Source organism: Mustela nigripes, chromosome 2 (assembly GCF_022355385.1).
Source record: "Mustela nigripes isolate SB6536 chromosome 2, MUSNIG.SB6536, whole genome shotgun sequence".
NCBI classification, from domain to species: Eukaryota; Metazoa; Chordata; class Mammalia; order Carnivora; family Mustelidae; genus Mustela; species Mustela nigripes.
Window position 1 is genome coordinate 16,983,977 of NC_081558.1, and position 19,481 is coordinate 17,003,457.

The following is a 19,481-nucleotide window of genomic DNA, read 5'->3' on the forward strand; positions in this document are numbered from 1 at the left end:
AAAAGGAGAATAATATGATCAACATGGAATTTGAGAATAAGTAGTGCGGCAATAACAGAATAAAATCTACACGAGACAGCAACTAACACAGAAGAGATATAAAGAACAGCAGTATACCAATATGGCCTGAAATGATAAAATTCTAGAATGCACTGATAATAAATTAGAAGAAAGAAAATCCAAAAGACAAGAATCTTTTTTTTTTTTCTTTAAAGACTATTTATTTATTTGACAGATGGAGATCACAAGTAGGCAGAGAAGCAGAGGAAGGGAAGCCGGCTCCCCACTGAGCAGAGAGCCAGATGCAGGGCTCGATCCCAGAACCCTGGGATCATGACCTGAGCGGAAGGCAGAGACTTAACCCACTGAGCCACCCAGGCGCCTCTAAAAGACAAGAATCTTAAGGAAATTTTCTTTTCCTTTTATTCAAATATTTTATTTATTTATTTATTTGCCAGAGAGAGAGAGAGATTAAGAGCATGAGCAGGGAGGGTGGCAGGCAGAGGGAGAAGCAGACTCCCCACTGAGCAAGAAGCCTGACCAAGGACTTGATCCCAGGACACTGGGATCATAACCTGAGTGGAAGGCAGAGGCTTAACTGACTGAGTCACCCGGAATCCCTTAAGGAAATTTTCTGTTACTTAACTTTTTATCATCTCAACATAATTTTAGGCAAGGCACTAAACACTTCTATTTTATATTATACCACAAAACTCACATAACTCTTAGGAACAAAAACAAGAAAACATGAAATGCTACTTACAAGACTCTGAAGAAATGTAAACTCACTTTTTTCCTTCTAAAATGTACACTTAAGGCTCATTTCTTTTTCATTTCCAGCATCACTTATGTTTTGAAGAGATTAAGGATATATACAGAAAACCAGTTTATGGTTAAACATTAATTCAGGACAATTTCCTTAATGATGGCTTTCCCCTGCATATCCTAAATGTAAAACCTCCTGTGTCTTAAATTCTAGAGGATTAGAATAGGAAAGACCAAGGGCTTTAAAATTCTACTTTTCCCCCAAGTGCAACAGTCAGAACCTCACTTTGGACAGAGTTTTGAGACACAAATACTACTAGGCTAAGAGATGGGGTTTTCTGGTGCACCTAGGTAGCTCAGTTAAGCCTCTGACTCTTGAATTTCAGCTTGGGTCATGATCTCAGGTCCTGGGATTGAGCCCCACATGGGGCTCTGCAACCAAGGCAGTCTGTTTGTCCCTGCCCCCACCAAAATAAATAAATCTTTTTAAAAGAAGAGAGAGAGGTGGGGTTTTCTTTTCATAATTAGCCAGGAAAGGCCTCTCTAACTCTGAATACTTAAGAGATAAAACTGAGTTCTAAAAACAAACAAACAAACAAACAAAAAAACTGAGTTCTTAAATTTTTCATTTAATAAACATTTATTGAATAGACACTACAGTATATAAAACTCCACTGGTAAATAAAAACAGTAGCATTCTTTCTTAAGGAAATAAACAGTAAACCTGCAGAAACTTAAGTAAAAATAACAAAATTTTGCAAACAAAATATAGAAAGTGAATAACCTTTGAACCTCCCACTACAATTACGAGCTTAGTGGTTGTACTGACATACATAAAAGTTATCATGCCAATCCTATGTATGATACAGCGTCCATAATTTTGGGTACTCAAGTGGATAATCAATTGTGAATTGTGGGATTAATAGCTTTTAGGATACCTGGGAGGAAGGGAGCCAGGAGGCCAACTGATTGCTTTCATTAATTTACATTTACTAGAAGTACTTATTTTTAATTTATGCATCACCGCCTTCCCGAAAGGATCTAAAGTAACTAAAAATCAACATGAATGGGGTACCTGGGTGGCTCAGTGGGTTAGAGCCTGTGCCCTCAGCTCAGGTCATGATCCCAGGGTCCTGGGATCAAACCCTGCATTGGGCTCTCTGTACAGCAGGGAGCCTGGTTCCCCCCACCTCTGCCTGCCTCTCTGCCTACTCGTGATCTCTGTCTGTCAAATAAATAAATAAAATCTTAAAAAAAAAATCAATATCAATATGAAAGTATAAAAATGGTTAAGGTATATTTTAATTACTGGTACATGAACATTTATATATACAAAAATGCAAAATTCTATAGCATTTAAAAATTTATTCTGTTAAATGCTTAATCGGTCCAAGAAATTATTTACTTTTTTTTCTTAAAGATTTAATTTATTTGTCAGAGAGAGAGAGAATAAGCAGGGGAGGGGTAGGCAGAAGGAGAGAGAGAATCAGGCTCCCCATTGAGCAAGAAGCCCTGTACAGGGCTTGATCCCAGAACCCTGGGATCATGACCCGAGACAAAGTCAGATGCTTAAGCAACTAAGCCACCCAGGTACCCCTAATTTACTCTTTTTAAATACTTTAGTATTTTGGCCATCAACCATCCTTAATTGCTCTAAGCAGTATTTTTAATACTTCCTGATGAAATACAGTACACATAAAGTATATAAATGATTTGTAAACAAGTAAGCTTAACAAACAAGTGAGCATTATCCATAAAATCAACATGCATGTGATAAGAAGGCCGGGGGAGGACAACATTGCCAGCATCCCTGAAGTGCTCCATGTGCCCTTCCCTTCTTATAATACCTCCTCTTTGCTAACATCTCCTGACTTTTTTAGAAAATCATTCTTTTATTTTTAAAATAGGTTTATCATTTATACAAAAACCCTAAATATTATAACTTAATTTTATCTATTTTTTAAATCTTTCTGGAAATTATACTGGACAAAACTTTTGTCATGCTTGTGTTTCATCCTTACATTTTAGGAGTCCTCCATTCTGTTGCATGCAGCCCTAGTCCTTCACTTTCATGACAAATTTTTAAGTCTAGGATTACATTATAAATTGTCTATATTAGTGTTAATGGAAATTTGTTTCTACTTTTTCTAATATAAGCAATGCTGCTGTGACTCTAGATACATATCCATTCACTTTCAGTAATTAATTCCAAAGTGTTTATAAAAGTGGTTGCACCCAGGGATGCCGGGGTGGTTTAGTTAGTTAAGCCTCTGCCTTCAGCTCAGGTCATGATTCTGGGATCGGGTCCAGCATCAGGCTCCTTGCTCTTTCTCCCTCTGCCTGCCACTCCCAGCCCTTGCATGCTCTACTCTCTCCCTCTCTTGGAAAAATAAAGAAAATCTTAAAAAAAAAAAAAAAAAAAAAGGGTGGCTGTACCCATTTACAACCCCCAAGCAGTGTAGGAGATCCTGTTCTTACAAGTCATCAGACTTTTTACCAATCTGATAGGCATGTAAATGACACCTGATAGTTTTAACTGATACTGCCCTGATTCATAATGAGGTTGAACATCTTCCTATGTTTATTGGTTATTTGGATTAGTAAAGTGTCTGGATGGTGTCTCTTTATTTTTCCTTTGTGCTGGCTTTTTCTTTATTAATTAGTAGGAATGCTCTATATACTTTAGATATTAATACTTGTTTTGTGTTCAAAGCAAGTATGTACCTTTTCACCCTCTTTATTGTGTAAATTAGTTATCATTAGTTTCACAAACTCAGAAGAGACTAAGAGAAGTTTCAGACTATTTCCTGCTTGTACTTTACAAACTACAAATATCATCAGGTTATAGGGACTTAATATATTTCCATCAGCTAAGTACTTAGTTACCTAGTAAATTACATTGGGTTATTAGTTACCTGGTTTGTGACATCCCCAAAAAAGACAACCAACTTCAATTGGAAGAGCTTTTAGCTTTGTTAAGGAGATGACTTAGGACAATCATAAGAGCAAGAAATAAAAAAAATGTTTACTGATCAAGGGCTGATATGGAGGTTGTAGGCTATAGTACTATTAATATACTCTTCTTAATAATTAAAATATGCAAAACTACATTTTAAACTGTCCTATCTTGTCCTCTCCATAGCATCCTCTACCCAAAAGAATTCCCAAGACTCTCAGCTATAGCTGACTAAAATTCAGAATCTAGGCATGCAAAAGGGAATTTCAGAGGGCAACAATCCAAGAAAAAGTAAACTAGGGTTCAAGTGTTCATTATTGGCAGGGCAAATAACCCTCCTAGAAATCTAAAATCATTCTGGCTCATTCCTCTATCTGGCCAAAGTTTTATCTACAGCATTCTATTCCAGAATAACTTCAAATTCATACCTGGAGCAACCCATGATGACTGGATTCATGTTACACCTAATTTAGTCTATAATGCCAAAGCCTATACTGACACTGACACACCATAATCAGAATAAACACAAGCAAACAAAGGAATGCCTACACTTTGTGCACTGGGACTGTTCCTGAATCTTATCAGATAGAAAGCCATCTGGGGGCGCCTGGGTGGCTCAGGTGGATTAAAGCCTCTGCCTTTGGCTCAGGTCATGATCTTAGGGTCCTGGGATCGAGCCCCACATCAGGCTCTCCACTCAGCAGGGAGCCTGCTTCCCTTCCTCTCTCTACCTGCCTCTCTGCCTACTTGTGATTTCTGTCAAATAAATAAAATCTTTTTAAAAAATTTAAAAAAAAAAAGAAAGAAAGCCATCTGGTAATGGTATGATGGAGTTATGACACTGCCTAAGAAACCATCACATTATAAGGATACTCCCCACCAATAATACAGTTTTTAAGAAATATTTATTCTGTAAGCTTTGAGAGTAGGAGATAGCCAAAGGGGAGTTTATTGGAGATTAAAGCATAGGTCAACATGTTTAATGACTATTTTGTGGCTATTCTGATAAACTATCAAAGAAAATGAGAGCTGGGGCGCCTGAGTAGCTCAGTCCTTTAGCATCTGCCTTCGGCTCAGGTCATGATCCCAGGGTCCTGGAATCGAGTCCCACATCAAGCACCCTGCTCAGCGGGAAGCCTGCTTCTTCGTCTCCCACTCCCCCTGCTTGTGTTCCCTCTCTTGGTGTCTCTCTCTATCAAATAAATAAAATCTTAAAAAAAAAAAAAAAGAAAAAGAAAAGAAAAGGAGAGTTAAAAATAAAAGCAATAATAATGGAGTTTAGAGAAAAATTTCCCGCAACAGTCAAAGTCAAGAAGGCTAACAGGCGGGGGTGCGGAGGGGGGTGGCCTGGGTGGTTTAGTGGGTTAAGCCTCTGCCTTTGGCTCAGGTCATGATCTCAGGGTCCTAGAATCAAGTCCCGCATAGGCTCTCTGCTCAGCAGGGAGCCTGCTTCCCTCTCTCTCTCTGCCTGCCTCTCGGCCTACTTGTGATCTGTCAAATAAATAAATAAAATCTTTAAAAAAAAGAAAAAAGAAGGCTAACCAGCTAAGACCCAGTGACTCCACTTCCATGGATATGCCTTACAGGAACATGTACAGATGCTGTGACAGTAAGAGCAAAAGCTTAAAAACACTAGTGTTCGTTAGAAGGATTATATATAATAAACTCATATGATGAAAAACTTAATAGTAGTTAAAAATATGTTTACATATTTATCAATGTGGATCAAATTTTAAAATAAAGAGTAAAAAAAAATTGCAGAAATAAACATATACCATTTCTAAAACTCTAAACAAAACAATGTAATAGATTTTAAAATTTATTTTCTAGCACACAGAAACATCGGTTGTTATGACCACAACTGTCTGAGTTGGAAGAGGATGGAACTGCTCTCCACAATCTGCAATGCAACATAACGGTTAAGAGGAAAGACAAGAGCTAGTTCACTTCCATTACCTACCAGGTGATACCTTAATGTTCTCATCTGTTTAAAAAAAAAAATCCTTATACCTAATTTCAGGGCTTATTGTGAGAATTACATGAGTTAATGTGTCAGGTACTTAGCAGAGTGCCTGGCAGAGCATTATGGTACATATGCTCTCCAAAAAGGACAGCTAAAGCACACACAATACTTTAAAGAATGTGTTCATCTTGGGTGGTATTTGTTGAAACTTTCCTTTCGGTAATTTTCAAAAGTCCTTTTTAAATTTTTCAACTGCCCTTTCCAATGCTTTTTGCTATCTATATCTCCTTACAGAATTCAGATGTTCCATAATTAATTCTCTCCAATTAATTTGGACTTACTGACATCACCTTTTAACCATTACACTTTTATCCCTTTGTCCCAATACATCTTCTATCTCCTCATCTAAACAGTAATTTATACTTAATCTATGCAGTCATTTATAAGAAAAGCCATGGCATGAGCTAACTGCTAAAGAATCATAAGGGAATTTGCTGACTAACCCCCTTAGACTCCTAGCTCCTGCTCCTAGCCCTCCACTAGGATTCATAGGTCTGGGGATGGACCCAGGAATGTGCATTTTCATTACGGGCCCTGCCAGGTGGTTCTGAGGCTAAGAAATACTGTTTTGGTGTAGGGACTCTCAGAAAAAGGGAGGGGGGATTAAAAAAAAAAAAAAAAAACACACAAAGTCCTTGTCCCAGGCAAGAGTCCCTTTATTAACAAGATAGCTCCTTCCTCCAGTATAACTGAGGTGAGCTGAGGTATAAAAAAGGCCATTAATTACTATGTTAATATAGTAAATGAAAAGACCACTTTCACCATTCCATTCTCACTCTTTGTTGCCTGTCACCTCTCAAAACTCACCTTATACTCCAAAGAGGGTTTTCAGAGATTATAAGAACACTTGCAAACTTTTAAGAGTTCCAAACAAAAAAACAAACCACTATGAAAAGATTAGGAATGTAGATCAGACTTAAGTAAGCTAGTGGATAAACATTTTATTTGTACTTAGGATTAGAAGTTTTACAGGCCCCCAAAAAGCTACTGGCCCATGTGTTTACAACATGACTTCAATAGTTCTCTGTACCTAATTCTAATCTCTATGAACTGGAAATAAAAATAGCAACCATACTTCTTTTCCTGATTATCTCATCTGATCCTGACTTTCTCTGATTGTAGTTTGACTTTTCAAACTTCAATCAGAAAAGCTACCTCCCTTCTTAAAACATACATGGTAAAAACTGAAAGTAAGAACAAAACACTTACTGAATCCTTCTTACGGGACCGCTCCTTCTTCATTTTTCCTCCTGCTGCTCTGATACTGACTCTGTTCTCTCCTCCCAGGTAACCTCGGCAATTAGCTGACCCACAGAAACATTTCTGAGCTTCTTTTCTGTTTAAAGGGCACAGGAAACATGTTATGTGAAAGTAAACCATGTAAAAATGTCAGCAATATAACAATCACATATGAAAGAGAAGTCTATTCAGCCTAAAACAAGTAATTATTTTAAGAGACTCCAACAAACCTGGTACTATTTAAAGGAAATGCCTGAAAATTGCTCTTAAAAAACATTCATTCTTTTTCCAACCTTCCCTTATTAAAATCAGCGAGGAAGTTAATGAGAAATTTCTTCATTTTGTGAGTACCTACTAATATATAAAAATAAAAGAGCATATACATATTTGAGCTGAGAACAAAACTGCTTAAATAGTTCAACATCTCTTATATGTAAATGTAACAGGCACACAGAATAAACAAAACATACTGTTATAAATACATATACACAGATATAAAATTCAGTATGTCCAGGTTATTTAAAAGGAAACATGTAAAAGTTACCACATAAGGATGAGATACTAATAAGAAACATTGTTAAGAAGTAACTACCACCACGGAGTCAAGGAAAAGTGGTGGAAAGAATACGGGCCTAGTCTACAAGCTTGGGTACAAACCATCACGGCCATTTATTCTGTGACTTGAGAAAAGCATGAAAACCTATACTAAAGTAAACTGATAGATTCAGTTTATGACAGCAGTAATCAAAGGCATAAAAAGAAATCATTCAATAAATAGAGCAGGACATCACAAACACTTGATTTCTAGTACCCTTTCCTTCATAAGAGCAAACATAAGAGGAAAAAAATACAGAGCCCTACATACAACCTGGTCTGGACTCATCCCGTGACTGCTAACACCACTGACTGCCTAGATCCATTAGTCCATGAGGTGCTGCAAAATGCTGATACTGTTACTACTTCATTTATTAGCTGAAATGACCTCCAAGAGAAGAACTTCTTCTCATTAACTATTTGGTTTAATCTAAAGCAGAATTCACTTGGGGAAGGCAGGATAAATGCTTGACTCTCCCCCCCCCCTTTTTTAACTTTTAAACTACTTTTTAAAAATCATTAATTGATTGATTCACCAGTGTTCACTGCAGCATTATTCACAATAGCAAAAAAGTGGAAACCGCCCAAATGTGCATTAACATATGAATGGAAAAACAAAATACGGTATATACATGCAGTGGAATATTATTTAGCCATTAAAAAGGAATGAAATATTGGTATATGCTACAACATGAATGAACCTTGAAAACATTGAATGTTTTCTAAATGAAGTCACAAAGGACCACATTTGCATGATTCCACATATGTGAAACATCCAGAAAAATCCACAGATATAGAAAGTAGATTAGTGTTTGCCAGGGGCTAAGAAAAGGGGGAAATCGGGCATGAGAGCTTGTTAATACATAAGGGATCTGCTTTTGGGGTGCTGAAAATGTTCTGGAACTAGACAGTGGTAATAGATGTACAAAATATGACTGTACTACTAAACTGTATACTTTAAAAAGTTAAAAAGGTGAAATTAATGTTATGTGACATTTTCCACAATAAAAAATATCTAAAACATGGAAAAAAAATCATAAATCAGTTCCCTTCTATTATAACTAATGCAGTTTTTTTTTTTTTTAAAGATTTTATTTATTTATTTTTCAGAGGGAGAGCGAGAGCAAGCACAGGCAGACAGAGTGGAAGGCAGAGTCAGAGGGAGATGCAGACTCCCCATGGAGCAAGGAGCCCGATGTGGGACTCTATCCCAGGACGCTGGGATCATGACCTGAGCCGAAGGCAGCCGCTTAACCAACTGAGCCACCCAGGCGTCCCTGCAGTTTTATTTTTAAAGTATTATTAAATCTCATGGGTTTTACATAGTAAGTTTCAAATCACCATAATTATTATCCTTATTGATGCTTAAGTGTTAATGAGAACTCTCTCACTAATATGAGAGCCTATTCAAGCTAGCTCCAAGTTCCTTTGACATGACTCTCACCTATTATAACCGGTTTTCTGACACAACAAAATAATCCAAGATCACCTTGTTCAATTTCTGTCTTAACCTGAAATCAACACTCCTCCAAGGAACCCTGTTCCTTTTAGTGGGGTTCTATGAAACCACAACATAGATGCTAAGGGTATTCACTGCTACTCCATCAGTTATTATTTCGGCTAGAGAGAATAAGTAAATTATCTTTCACAGTACAATGAGTAGAGATCAGAAAAAATTAGTCATGACTAATAACAAAAAGATAAATGATAGATACATAGGGATTATATTATATTCTCCTTACATGCACACACACACAGACACTAGACATTTCCATAATAAAAAGGGGTTTTTTTACATTACATATGGAACATAATTATATAAATAAGACAGCATGGAATTCAGAGGAAGATTATACAGTTCCTGCATAAATCCCTTAATGTCCACAAATGTCATACAGTAGGAAAAACACAAAACTGAAAGAGTAAAGACCTGGAGGCACATACAACTTTTTAGTAGTTCACATTAAAGTTTTATATCTCTATATCTGAACAGTCTACTGCCCCATCAGAAGCAGCAAAACAGAATCAAAACAATACTCACCCATATCTTTGAAACTGATAGTCAAATGTTAACTCTGAGCCTGAAGTAACCAGTTTGGTGGTAAAAAACCCGACCCTCAGTTGTCCGTTCACAGTCCACTGAGATGTTTTTAAAAGAAAAGAAATTAGTAACTGATTAATCTGTGTGTTTTTCTTTTCTTTTTTTTTTTTTTAAAGATTTCATTTATTTGTCAGAGAGAGAGAAAGAGAGAGCGAGCGCACAGGCAGAAGAGTAGCAGGTAGAGGCAGAGGGAGAAGCAGGCTCCCTGCTGAGCAAGGAGCCCGACGTGGGACTCGATCCCAGGACACTGGGATCACGACCAGAGCTGAAGGCAGCCACTCAACCGACTGAGCCACCCAGGTGTCCCAATCCGTGTGTTTTTCTTTAAAGATCCTCATCTGCCTTAATTATGTGTGTGCCTTTAGAAAATAAAAGCTTTTCCAAATAACAAATAGGGAACTTTCTTTTAAAATAAATGTATTTGTTACTCTTACTTAATACCATCATCTATAATTTGTCTCTAATAAAAGCAACTGCGGGGCACCTGGGTGGCTCAGTGCTTTGGGCTGCTGCCTTCGGCTTGGGTCATGATCTCAGGGTCCTGGTATCGAGCCCCGCATCGGGCTCCCTGCTCCGCAGGAAGTCTGCTTCCCTCTCTCTCTCTGCCTGCCTCTCTGCCTACTTGTGATCTCTGTCTGTCAAATAAATAAATAAAATCTTTTAAAAAAATAAAAAATAAAAGCAACTGCTACTTTAATTTGTATAATATACATTTCCACACAGTAAATATTCACTTGTACTAAAAATAGACAAATAGGGAATGCTTGGCATCACTGACTATAATTATAGGCAAATTGGTATTACCTTATGTTAAAAGTAACTGTATTCTAAGATAAAATGGAGCATGGAACCATGTAAATAATGATGCCAAATGTTTAATTTCAACAAAAACTGGTGGTCATAGGACCCAGTGTAGTGAAAGGGAAGGAAAGCATGAGAACAGTTGCATGAAACTCAAAAATTAAAATGGGATTAAATACACAGGGTTTAGAACTTGTAGTTCCAGAACATGTAAGATGTAAGTCAACTATAGAGCTCCTGTCCAGACCATGTCAACATGTTACTGATGAAAAAACCCAGACTTAAAGTGATAAAGGGACAGAATACACCTGGAGTCTCACAGTTAGACATGTGGCCACCAGCTACAGGCAAAACTAGAACCAGAATTTTGGTTAAATGATTATGGACTGGGTTCTCCTATTTATTATATGGCTTGGCTCTTAGAAGAGCCATATCTAAGATCTATTAGTACACAGATTCAAAAGACAAAAAAATTTAAAACACACTATTTTAATATGAAATGGAACCACTGATTGAGAACCATTAATATGAATTGAGAACCGTTACTTCTCTAGGGAGCAGGTCCATAGCCTTCTTAGTCTAAAAAAGAACCAATGTTCTAACATATATATTGTTTCATCTAAGCTCAAAAACAAATTCAATAAATGAATTTATCAAGTGTCAACTATGTGCCAGGCATAGGACATCAAGATGAGCAAGACCCAGAGCCTAGCCTTGTTGAGAAGCAGTGTAACCACATGTGTATCACATATAATCCTTCTCATCTGTGGCTATTCAGCCCCTTAAGTTATTAAAACAGCCAAATTTGGCACCTGGATAAGAGCTGATAAAAATCTGAATAGTACACGCTGGACTTCATCAAAATTAAAGTTCAGTTTGATACCTTGAAATAATAGCTAAAATTAGGAAGTCTAGGTGGCTCAGTCACTAAGTGTCTGCTTTCGGCTCAAGTCATGATCTCAGGGTCCTGGGATTGAGCCCCACATTAGGCTCCCTGCTCGGTGGGAAGTCTGCTTCTCCCTCTCCCTCTCCCATTCCCTGTGCTAGTGTTCCCTCTCTTACTGTGTCCCTCTCTATCAAATAAATTAAATCTTTAAAAAAAGATAGATAAAAATTTATGGGCAAAGAGAAGTGACAATTAAATGCAATGGGAGAGCGCCTGGGTGGCTCAGTGGGTTAAAGCCTCTGCCTTCGGCTCAGGTCATGATCCCAGGGTCCTGGGATCGGGTCCCGCATCGGGCTCTCTGCTCAGCGGGGAGCCTGCTTCCTCCTCTCTCTCTCTCTCTCTGCCTGCCTCTCTGCCTACTTGTGATCTCTGTCTGTCAAATAAATAAATAAAATCTTTTTAAAAATAAATAAATAAATAAATGCAGTGGGAGTTCTTGGATTGGCTCCTAGTCAAGAAAAATGACAAATAACAAAATCTGAATAAAGACTTTAGATTAGTTAACAGTTAATAGTATTTCTTGGATTGGGTACCTGTATAATGGTTATATACAATGTGAGCATTTGGGGAAGCTAAGTGAAGCATATGGAACTGTATACTGTTTCTGCACTATTTTATATACTTAAACTTATTTCAAAATAAGATTTTTAACAATAGAGTAGGAAAAAACAATTCAAATGATTGAAAAAATAAAATTCACAGGTACCCTTAATGTAGAACAGCAATTTTTTTTTAAAGATTTATATTTATTTATGACATAGAGAAATAGCGAGAGGGAATACAAGCATAGGGGAGTTGGAGAGGGGAAAGCAGGCTCCCTGCGGAGCAGGAATCCCAATGCAGGGCTTGATCCCAAGACCCTGGGATCATGATCTGAGCCTAAGGCAGATGCTTAACGACTGAGCCATCCAGGTGCCCCAAGAGAACAGCAATCTTGAACAAAATCCCAAACTCTAAATCTAACTCAACTTACTTTTTGAGTTTCACAGTTTGGCTCACAGCTGTGATTCATGAAACGAGAACAGTTTCCTTTCTGAGTGGCATCTATTATCTAGGGGAAAGGATCATTTTAAGAGTTAGAAATGAGACTTTAAAATACATGTACATTTTATGAAGGAAAGGCATTAGGCAAATGTATGACCTATATTTCCAATCCCTCCTCCTCTTTTATGTACAGACACATCCAAGGGACAAATACCCAACAGCCTCCTCTAGGAGATCTGCTAACCATAAACATCTTACTTATAAGCAAAATTATCTCCGTATCTACCAATAATTCTTCCATTTACTTTTAGCTACTTCTTATATCCTCTTATATTCCAATCTCATTTCTCATGTACAAAACTCCATTTTAAAGCGCATGTTATACCACAGTGCAGGAGCTCTCAAACTCCAGTGTCTATCTGAATTCCCAGAGAGCTTGTTAAAACTCCTGCTGGACCCACCCTCAGAGACAGATTCAACAGGTGCTGGGGCAGGACCTAGAATTAGGTTTTCCAGGACTGAATAAAGAGAAAGATATGAGAATCTAGCTAAATTTTATTACACCAGACATTAAAGAGATTTGTAAAAATGTAAAACAATGGTACTCATGTTTAAAACAAAAATCATTTGAAAATGCTTTATTTTCATAAAAACATTTATGTCAACGTATAATGGGCTTGTTGCTTTTCAGTGGTTTAGTAAGTATTTTTCCATTTCTCAGCTTTAATTTTTATTTAAGTATTGACAAATGTAACCCACATCAAAAAAAAAACAAAAAACCTCTTTGGAGATATCAGTCATTTTTAAGAGTTATAATATGAAGCATGTATGTTTACATTTACCTATATATGTAAATATCTCCCTCTCCCAATCTTTTTATAAACAAAAACTATATATACTATTCTGCTCCTCTTTTTTGTCACTTAATGTCTTTTGAAAAATCTGTCCATTCAGTGACCCTTTCAAACTCAACAATTTCCCAATCTGTTTCAAAGAAAACACATTCATGCTGCTCACCTCATCATTCTTCAGGGCCATGAAATAGTAGTGGATGTTTTTGTTCCGTGCATACTCCTTTACCCGGGCTTTAAACTCTTTATGATCAAGTACTTCTCCACAATATTCTAGCACAAAGGTGTTCCTGGCAAAACAAAGGGGAAACAATAGCACTTCCTGCCTAGGAGCTTTATGGAAAACATACATCCATGTAAAAATAATGGATTTAATAAAATACAATTGGATAAATTTGGTATCATACAAAATATATATAAAGTACCTAGCATCTAACTGAGGTTTTCTCCTTCCCAATATTTTTCAAAAAATGTTGATTATAAGACACTTTTACATTTATACATACTATCAAAATATGTATTCCTGATTTAACCAGATATTAAAGCAAACACTCAAGTCTGGTTTATGATCATGAAAACAGTGATTTACAGCTGAGAAACAGCTCTGAGGAAATCAGGATGCACTGAAATATTAAAGGCTTTATGCTCTAAGAAAAAAGATGGAAATTTAAATATAGCGGCCCTTCTACTGCCTTTATACAAAGGTCTCTGAAGATGTTAAAGGTCAAATAGACCTTTTCTCTCACTAGAGAAAACTCACAGAGGCTGTTGTATCTATCAATAATCACGATTAATCACTCTCCTTAGGGTCTCTCAGATACCTTCCAACCCTGACTGGTCTTTCCTTGTTATTTAGTATCTTCAGTACTGGAGAAGAAATGAGTATACTATACACAAGGAATGTCATGTTCTTTAACAGTAACTAACTAGCAGATTAGCTCCAAAGCCTTCCTCACCCTGTGCATATCTCACAATATGTCCTCTTAGATGGGAATGACCTACCAGTGAAGATCTAAACAGTTTGGAACTAAAGCATGAAAAACACTACCATCAGCATAGGGAAGTTATATGAGTAGGAAAATGTGGGGAACCTGGGAACATTCAGTGCTAGGGTATTTTACCAAAGCAGGGTTCTTTGTGAGAAGCTTAGAAAGGCTAAAGAGCTTTAGGAAACAATTGAAAATATTTTCTTTAAAAAAAAAAAATTTTAGGGACACCTGGGTGGTTCAGTCGGTTGAGCAGCTGCCTTCGGCTCAGGTCATGATCCTGGCATCCTGGGATCAAGTCCTGAATCGCTCCTTTGTCCAGCAGGGAGCCTGCTTCTTCCTCTGCCTCTGCCTGCCACTCTGCCTGCTTATGTGCTTTCTCTGACAAATAAATAAAATCTTTTTTTAAAAAAATTTTTTTATCTATTTACTCGTCAGAGAGAGAGAACACAAACAGGGGAAGCGGAAGGCAGAGGGAGAAGCAGACTCCCCACTGAGCAAGGAGCCCAACTCAGGACTTGATCCCTGGACTTGGGGATCATGACATGAGTCAAAGACAGATGTTTAATCAACTGAGCCACCCAGGCAACCCCATAATAATCATTATTAAACTTCAGTGTAACAAACACATTATTTTCCTACAAAGTAGCTAACCAACTTCAACAATACAAAAATAAAGTGAAAGAGGATTAAGACATAACTTACGAAGGAAGGTCTTTGGCAGCTCTCAAGCCCCAGCCTTTCTTTTCTGTGAGTATCACTTCCACATCTGCATGCTGTTTTCTCTGAAATCGTCTATTGGAACAATAATCCCCATTTGGACACCGAGAAGAACTAAAATGAGAAGTGGAGAAAATTAATCTCTAATGACACATAAGATGTGGATAAAAACTAACAAATAACAACAACAAAAACAAACAAGAGATACAACAATGGCATCTGCCTCGGTGCAGAAACACGGAACAAGGCCCACTTGAGGAATGGAGAAAACAGCAGATGACCGGTAAGAGAAGTGCGCTGCAGGAAGACTGAAGGGCAGGTCGTTGATCTTTGAACACCAGCTTAAATTTGAACCTGATCCTGAAAACTACTTTAAGTTTGACTGTGGGAAACACATAAAGAAAAGTATTCTATACTTCCCATCTCTTTAGCAAGGTTGGAAGGAAAAGTCAGAAATGTGCAGAGGCCAGGGCAACAATGTCAAGTTAGGAGAATAGTGTTAACTCTTCTGTCTCCTCTTCTTACACATGTATGTCATCTCTACTTTCAGTTTAATAAAGGAATATCAAAGTGCTTTCTCTTTATTTTTCTGAGTAGGTTTTATTCTCTAACACTAGAACATGAGCAAAATAAAAAACTGAGTTTGAAAGAGAACACTTTATTAACACTAAGAACAAAATATCTACATTATAAATCACCTTCATATTCTCTTCATGTTAAAAAATGATACAATTTTTCATCAAATTGGTAAAAAAAATTAACCACACTTTTTTTAATGTAAAGATGCTTATGGCTTATAAGAAAAATATAGAAGAAAATTTCTTAAGAGGAGATAAATAATTATGAGTTAACTATAAACAGACTATATAAAGCAACCTAGAGAAGATTAAGATAGGTCTGTATACTTTGCTCTCAACAGGCATCCAAAACATATTTAATTATGTGATCATGTGTGTTTGGGCCAGGGTGAGGGGATAAAATTCAAAAAAAGTACATATGGTAAAGATTTCATTTCTATATGTAAAAAGTGGAAATATCTATGAATGTTGGTATAGGTATAAAAAGTACTGGCAAAGACCAGAAATAGAGGGATTGGGGTTTGGAAGACATTTTACTTTATGCACTTTTGAAATGCTAGGGTTTTATCTCATCTTATAGTAAAAGCTAAAAAAATACCAACATTTACCTCTCAAGACACAAACATTATAAGAGATAAAAGGTTATGACATTAGTTTTAGGGCTACTTAACAGAGCACTGTCAAAGTATACTATAATGTACAATGCAAGAAAAATCTACCTCCTTATAAACACTGTTATACATTGGAGATTTCATTGCTTATAAATACTCAACAACGGGTAGAAGGAGAAAGGTTAAATCTTATTCATCACTAATTCTTTCTACTATTTTGAGACATTTAATAGAACGATTGAGCAAAATCAGAACATCTTAATTTACTTACCATTCAATCATGAGGAGACGATTAAGACAATCTTCCCCGCATGCTATTTCACCTTGAGCTCTTTCATCTTTAGAAAGAGGTGTACACTCACACTGCATTCGCTTAATATCCCGATGGGATTTATTCTTCTTTCTATTAGGTAAAATTTCGTAAGAATTGGTTTAAGAAATCTCCTGGCAATGATACAACATACACAATAAAATATGTGCTAAATCTCCTTAGTTTCACATTTAATGATTCTGGTTAAGTCAAACATTCAAAAAGAAGAAAATATCTCCTCACTACTATCTATGAGACTAAAAACACTAAGACTTATGCTGCAAAGAGAATGAGAGGAAACCTTCAGCCCCGACAAATGGAAGGATAGGGTAAGTTCAAGTCTATCATCTATCATTTCCTAGTTCATTTCAGCTAAATCTCAAATTCTGAGCAATTTCAAGTGTTAATAGTTATATTTGGCTCAGGAAAAAAATGAGAATCAAAAGGTGACACAGTTGATTAAAATGAAGTTTAAGAATCAGTCCTGGGAATGTGTGGGGGCCTCAGTCGGTTGGGCATCTGCCTTTGGCTGGTTATGATTCTGGAGTCCTGGGATTGGGTCCTACATCAGGCTCCTTGCTTAGAGGGGAGGAGCCTGCTTCTCTCTGCCCGCTGCTCCCTCTGACAAATAAATAAATAATCTTAAAAAAATAAAAAGAATCAGTCCTCCTCGATGAGGTTGAGAAAAAAAGATACTTAATTTATAAAACACAGAGACTGAGGAAGGAAAGAAGTTGCTAAAAAATAAATTAAAAAATAAGTTCTTTTTTCTTTTAGAGAGAGCATGAGAGCATATGCACACACAAGCAATGGAGAAGGAACACAGGGAGAGGGAGAGAGAGAATCTTAAACAGGCTCCATGCCCAGATCAGAGCTCAATGCAGGGCTCTCTCTCACAACCCTGAAATCATGACCTGAACCAATATCAGAGTCAGACGATTAACAGACTAAGCCACCCAAGAACCCGTAAAAATAAGACTTTTATTAAGAGTTTAACTCCATAAATCTTTCAGAGAATCTTTCAGTAACAATGAATTTCTAAAAATCGTATTTAACAGAAAATTAAATGATTAAAAAAAAGAATGAAGTATAATTTACAGAAGTGTATAACAGAATAATAAGGCCTTGCAGAATAATCAGAGGACTAAACTTTTTCAACACAGATTGATTTGTGGGTAAAAAGGGAAACTGTTCAAAACGGACTGGGTTCATAAATACCTACACCAGATATTGCAAAGAAAGTGAAAATGTGATTATTGCCTGGCTTTTATGTTGAACTTTCTTTCTGACCCTTGTCCAAAAGGAAGGAAAAAAATCAAAGAAGTTTGAAGAAGATCGCCTTAAGATTAGGGCAGTTTGACTCCAACTATCAGACAGTGAAGAGCATAGCTGCTCTATGCAGCTGTCTTAATCTCCTAACTAATCTGCTTTCATCTTCAACATATGGTCTATTACAGTCCCAACTTAAAAAGTACCTGAAGAGTGTCCTGACAGCTTCAACTAAGTTTGAGTAACAGGAATGACTCATCTGGATCAATTCAAGGTATCATTCATTAATAAGTGTATGACTACTCTCAGTCTGAAGAAACGGAACTAAAGATAAACCATGTATCTATTTACAAGTACTTTAAGAACTGTAGTTTTGAAAAATCGGCAAAAGCTTTATTTTGTATTGCTCTGTAAGGACTAATGGGCAGATTCAGATAACCCTATTTTCATTAAACCTAAGATAATTTTTTCACTATACTCAAAACCATTGCAAAATTTGTGTTCTTGGTGGCTCCTAAAGGCCCAGCATATAAGAATAAGCACTTTAAAAATGCGGAATATGGGGCACCTGGGTGGCTCAGTGGATTAAAGCCTCTGCCTTCGGCTCAGGTCATGATCCCAGGGTTCTGGGATTGAGCCCCGAATCGGGCTCTCTGCTCAGCGGGGAGCCTGCTTCCCCCTCTCTCTCCACCTGCTTGTTATCTCTGTCAAATAAATAAATAAAATCTTCAAAAAAAAAATGTTGGATATATATAAATGCTTCTCACTCCAAAAAAGCTCTCCAATGTTCCCACCAACCAGATCTATATATATGGTGTTACATGTATCTGGATCTCACTGCTGAACAAATCCCAGAGGACTGGGTTGATTAGTTTTACTTTAGTCTTTTAAAGACCCTGTGCGTGAATACTCACGCAATTCCTAAAAACTACTACTTAAAATATTCAGTATTTTAAACCTAAACCTAATTTACTAGATGTAAATTATTACTGTAAGAGACTCTCTATATCATAAAAAGGTTTTTATTTTTCAAGATTGATTTATTTATTCAGAAAGAGAGAGGGAAAACGTGTGAGCAGAGAGAGGGGCAGAAGGAGAGAGAGAATCTCAAACAGACTCCAAGCCCATCACGAAGCCTGACACAGGGCTCGATCTCACAACCCTGAGATCATGACCTGCATTAAAACCAAGAGTCGGATGCTCAACTAACTGAACCCAGGAGCCCCAAAAAAGCTTTTTTGTTTAAATATGAAAAACTTATCATGAGACCTAATTTTAACTTTACCTTAACCACAGTGAAAAAAAATTTCATTATAAAAAAAAATTTTAACACTTAAAAAGATGATGGCTAGGTAGAGTCTTAGGTAGAAGAGAAATTTTCAAAAGGAAAAACTACAGGTTTTTTTGTTTAAAAAGGCACATTTAACACATACTCATATTGGGAAAACAAGAGGACTGTCGAGGAAACATGAAAGAAAGCGAGCTGTGCAGCTCTGCTTTGGAGGACTATGTTTCATTACTCCTATTCTCATTATACTTGCTAGGGATCTGTAGTAAACCATTTTATCATTTAATTCTAAAATAGTGGTTATGCTATTGCCAAATTTAATCATTTAATCTATTAGCAATAGACTTAAAAACCAGACAGAAAATGGTGTTCTAGTCTAGTTCCAGTTTTATGAAGTACCTTTTAAAGATACTTCATTCTAAGCATTTTTGAAAAGGAAAAAAAAAAATCAAGCACAAT

At 36.8% G+C, this 19,481-nt stretch overlaps 1 protein-coding gene across 1 annotated transcript in view; it reads right to left on the reverse strand.

The window, feature by feature from the left end:
• The window catches only part of SETD2 (SET domain containing 2, histone lysine methyltransferase), a 91,258-nt gene that overhangs the window by 67,035 nt on the left and 4,742 nt on the right, over window positions 1-19,481 (reverse strand). Inside the window, exons 2-7 of the mRNA XM_059389591.1 lie at window positions 16,427-16,558; window positions 14,952-15,080; window positions 13,427-13,550; window positions 12,399-12,476; window positions 9,619-9,716; window positions 6,954-7,080 (exon numbers count right to left, since the gene is read on the reverse strand). Of these exons, the coding sequence (XP_059245574.1) occupies window positions 6,954-7,080; window positions 9,619-9,716; window positions 12,399-12,476; window positions 13,427-13,550; window positions 14,952-15,080; window positions 16,427-16,558 (688 nt within the window). The remainder of the gene's footprint in view (window positions 1-6,953; window positions 7,081-9,618; window positions 9,717-12,398; window positions 12,477-13,426; window positions 13,551-14,951; window positions 15,081-16,426; window positions 16,559-19,481) is intronic.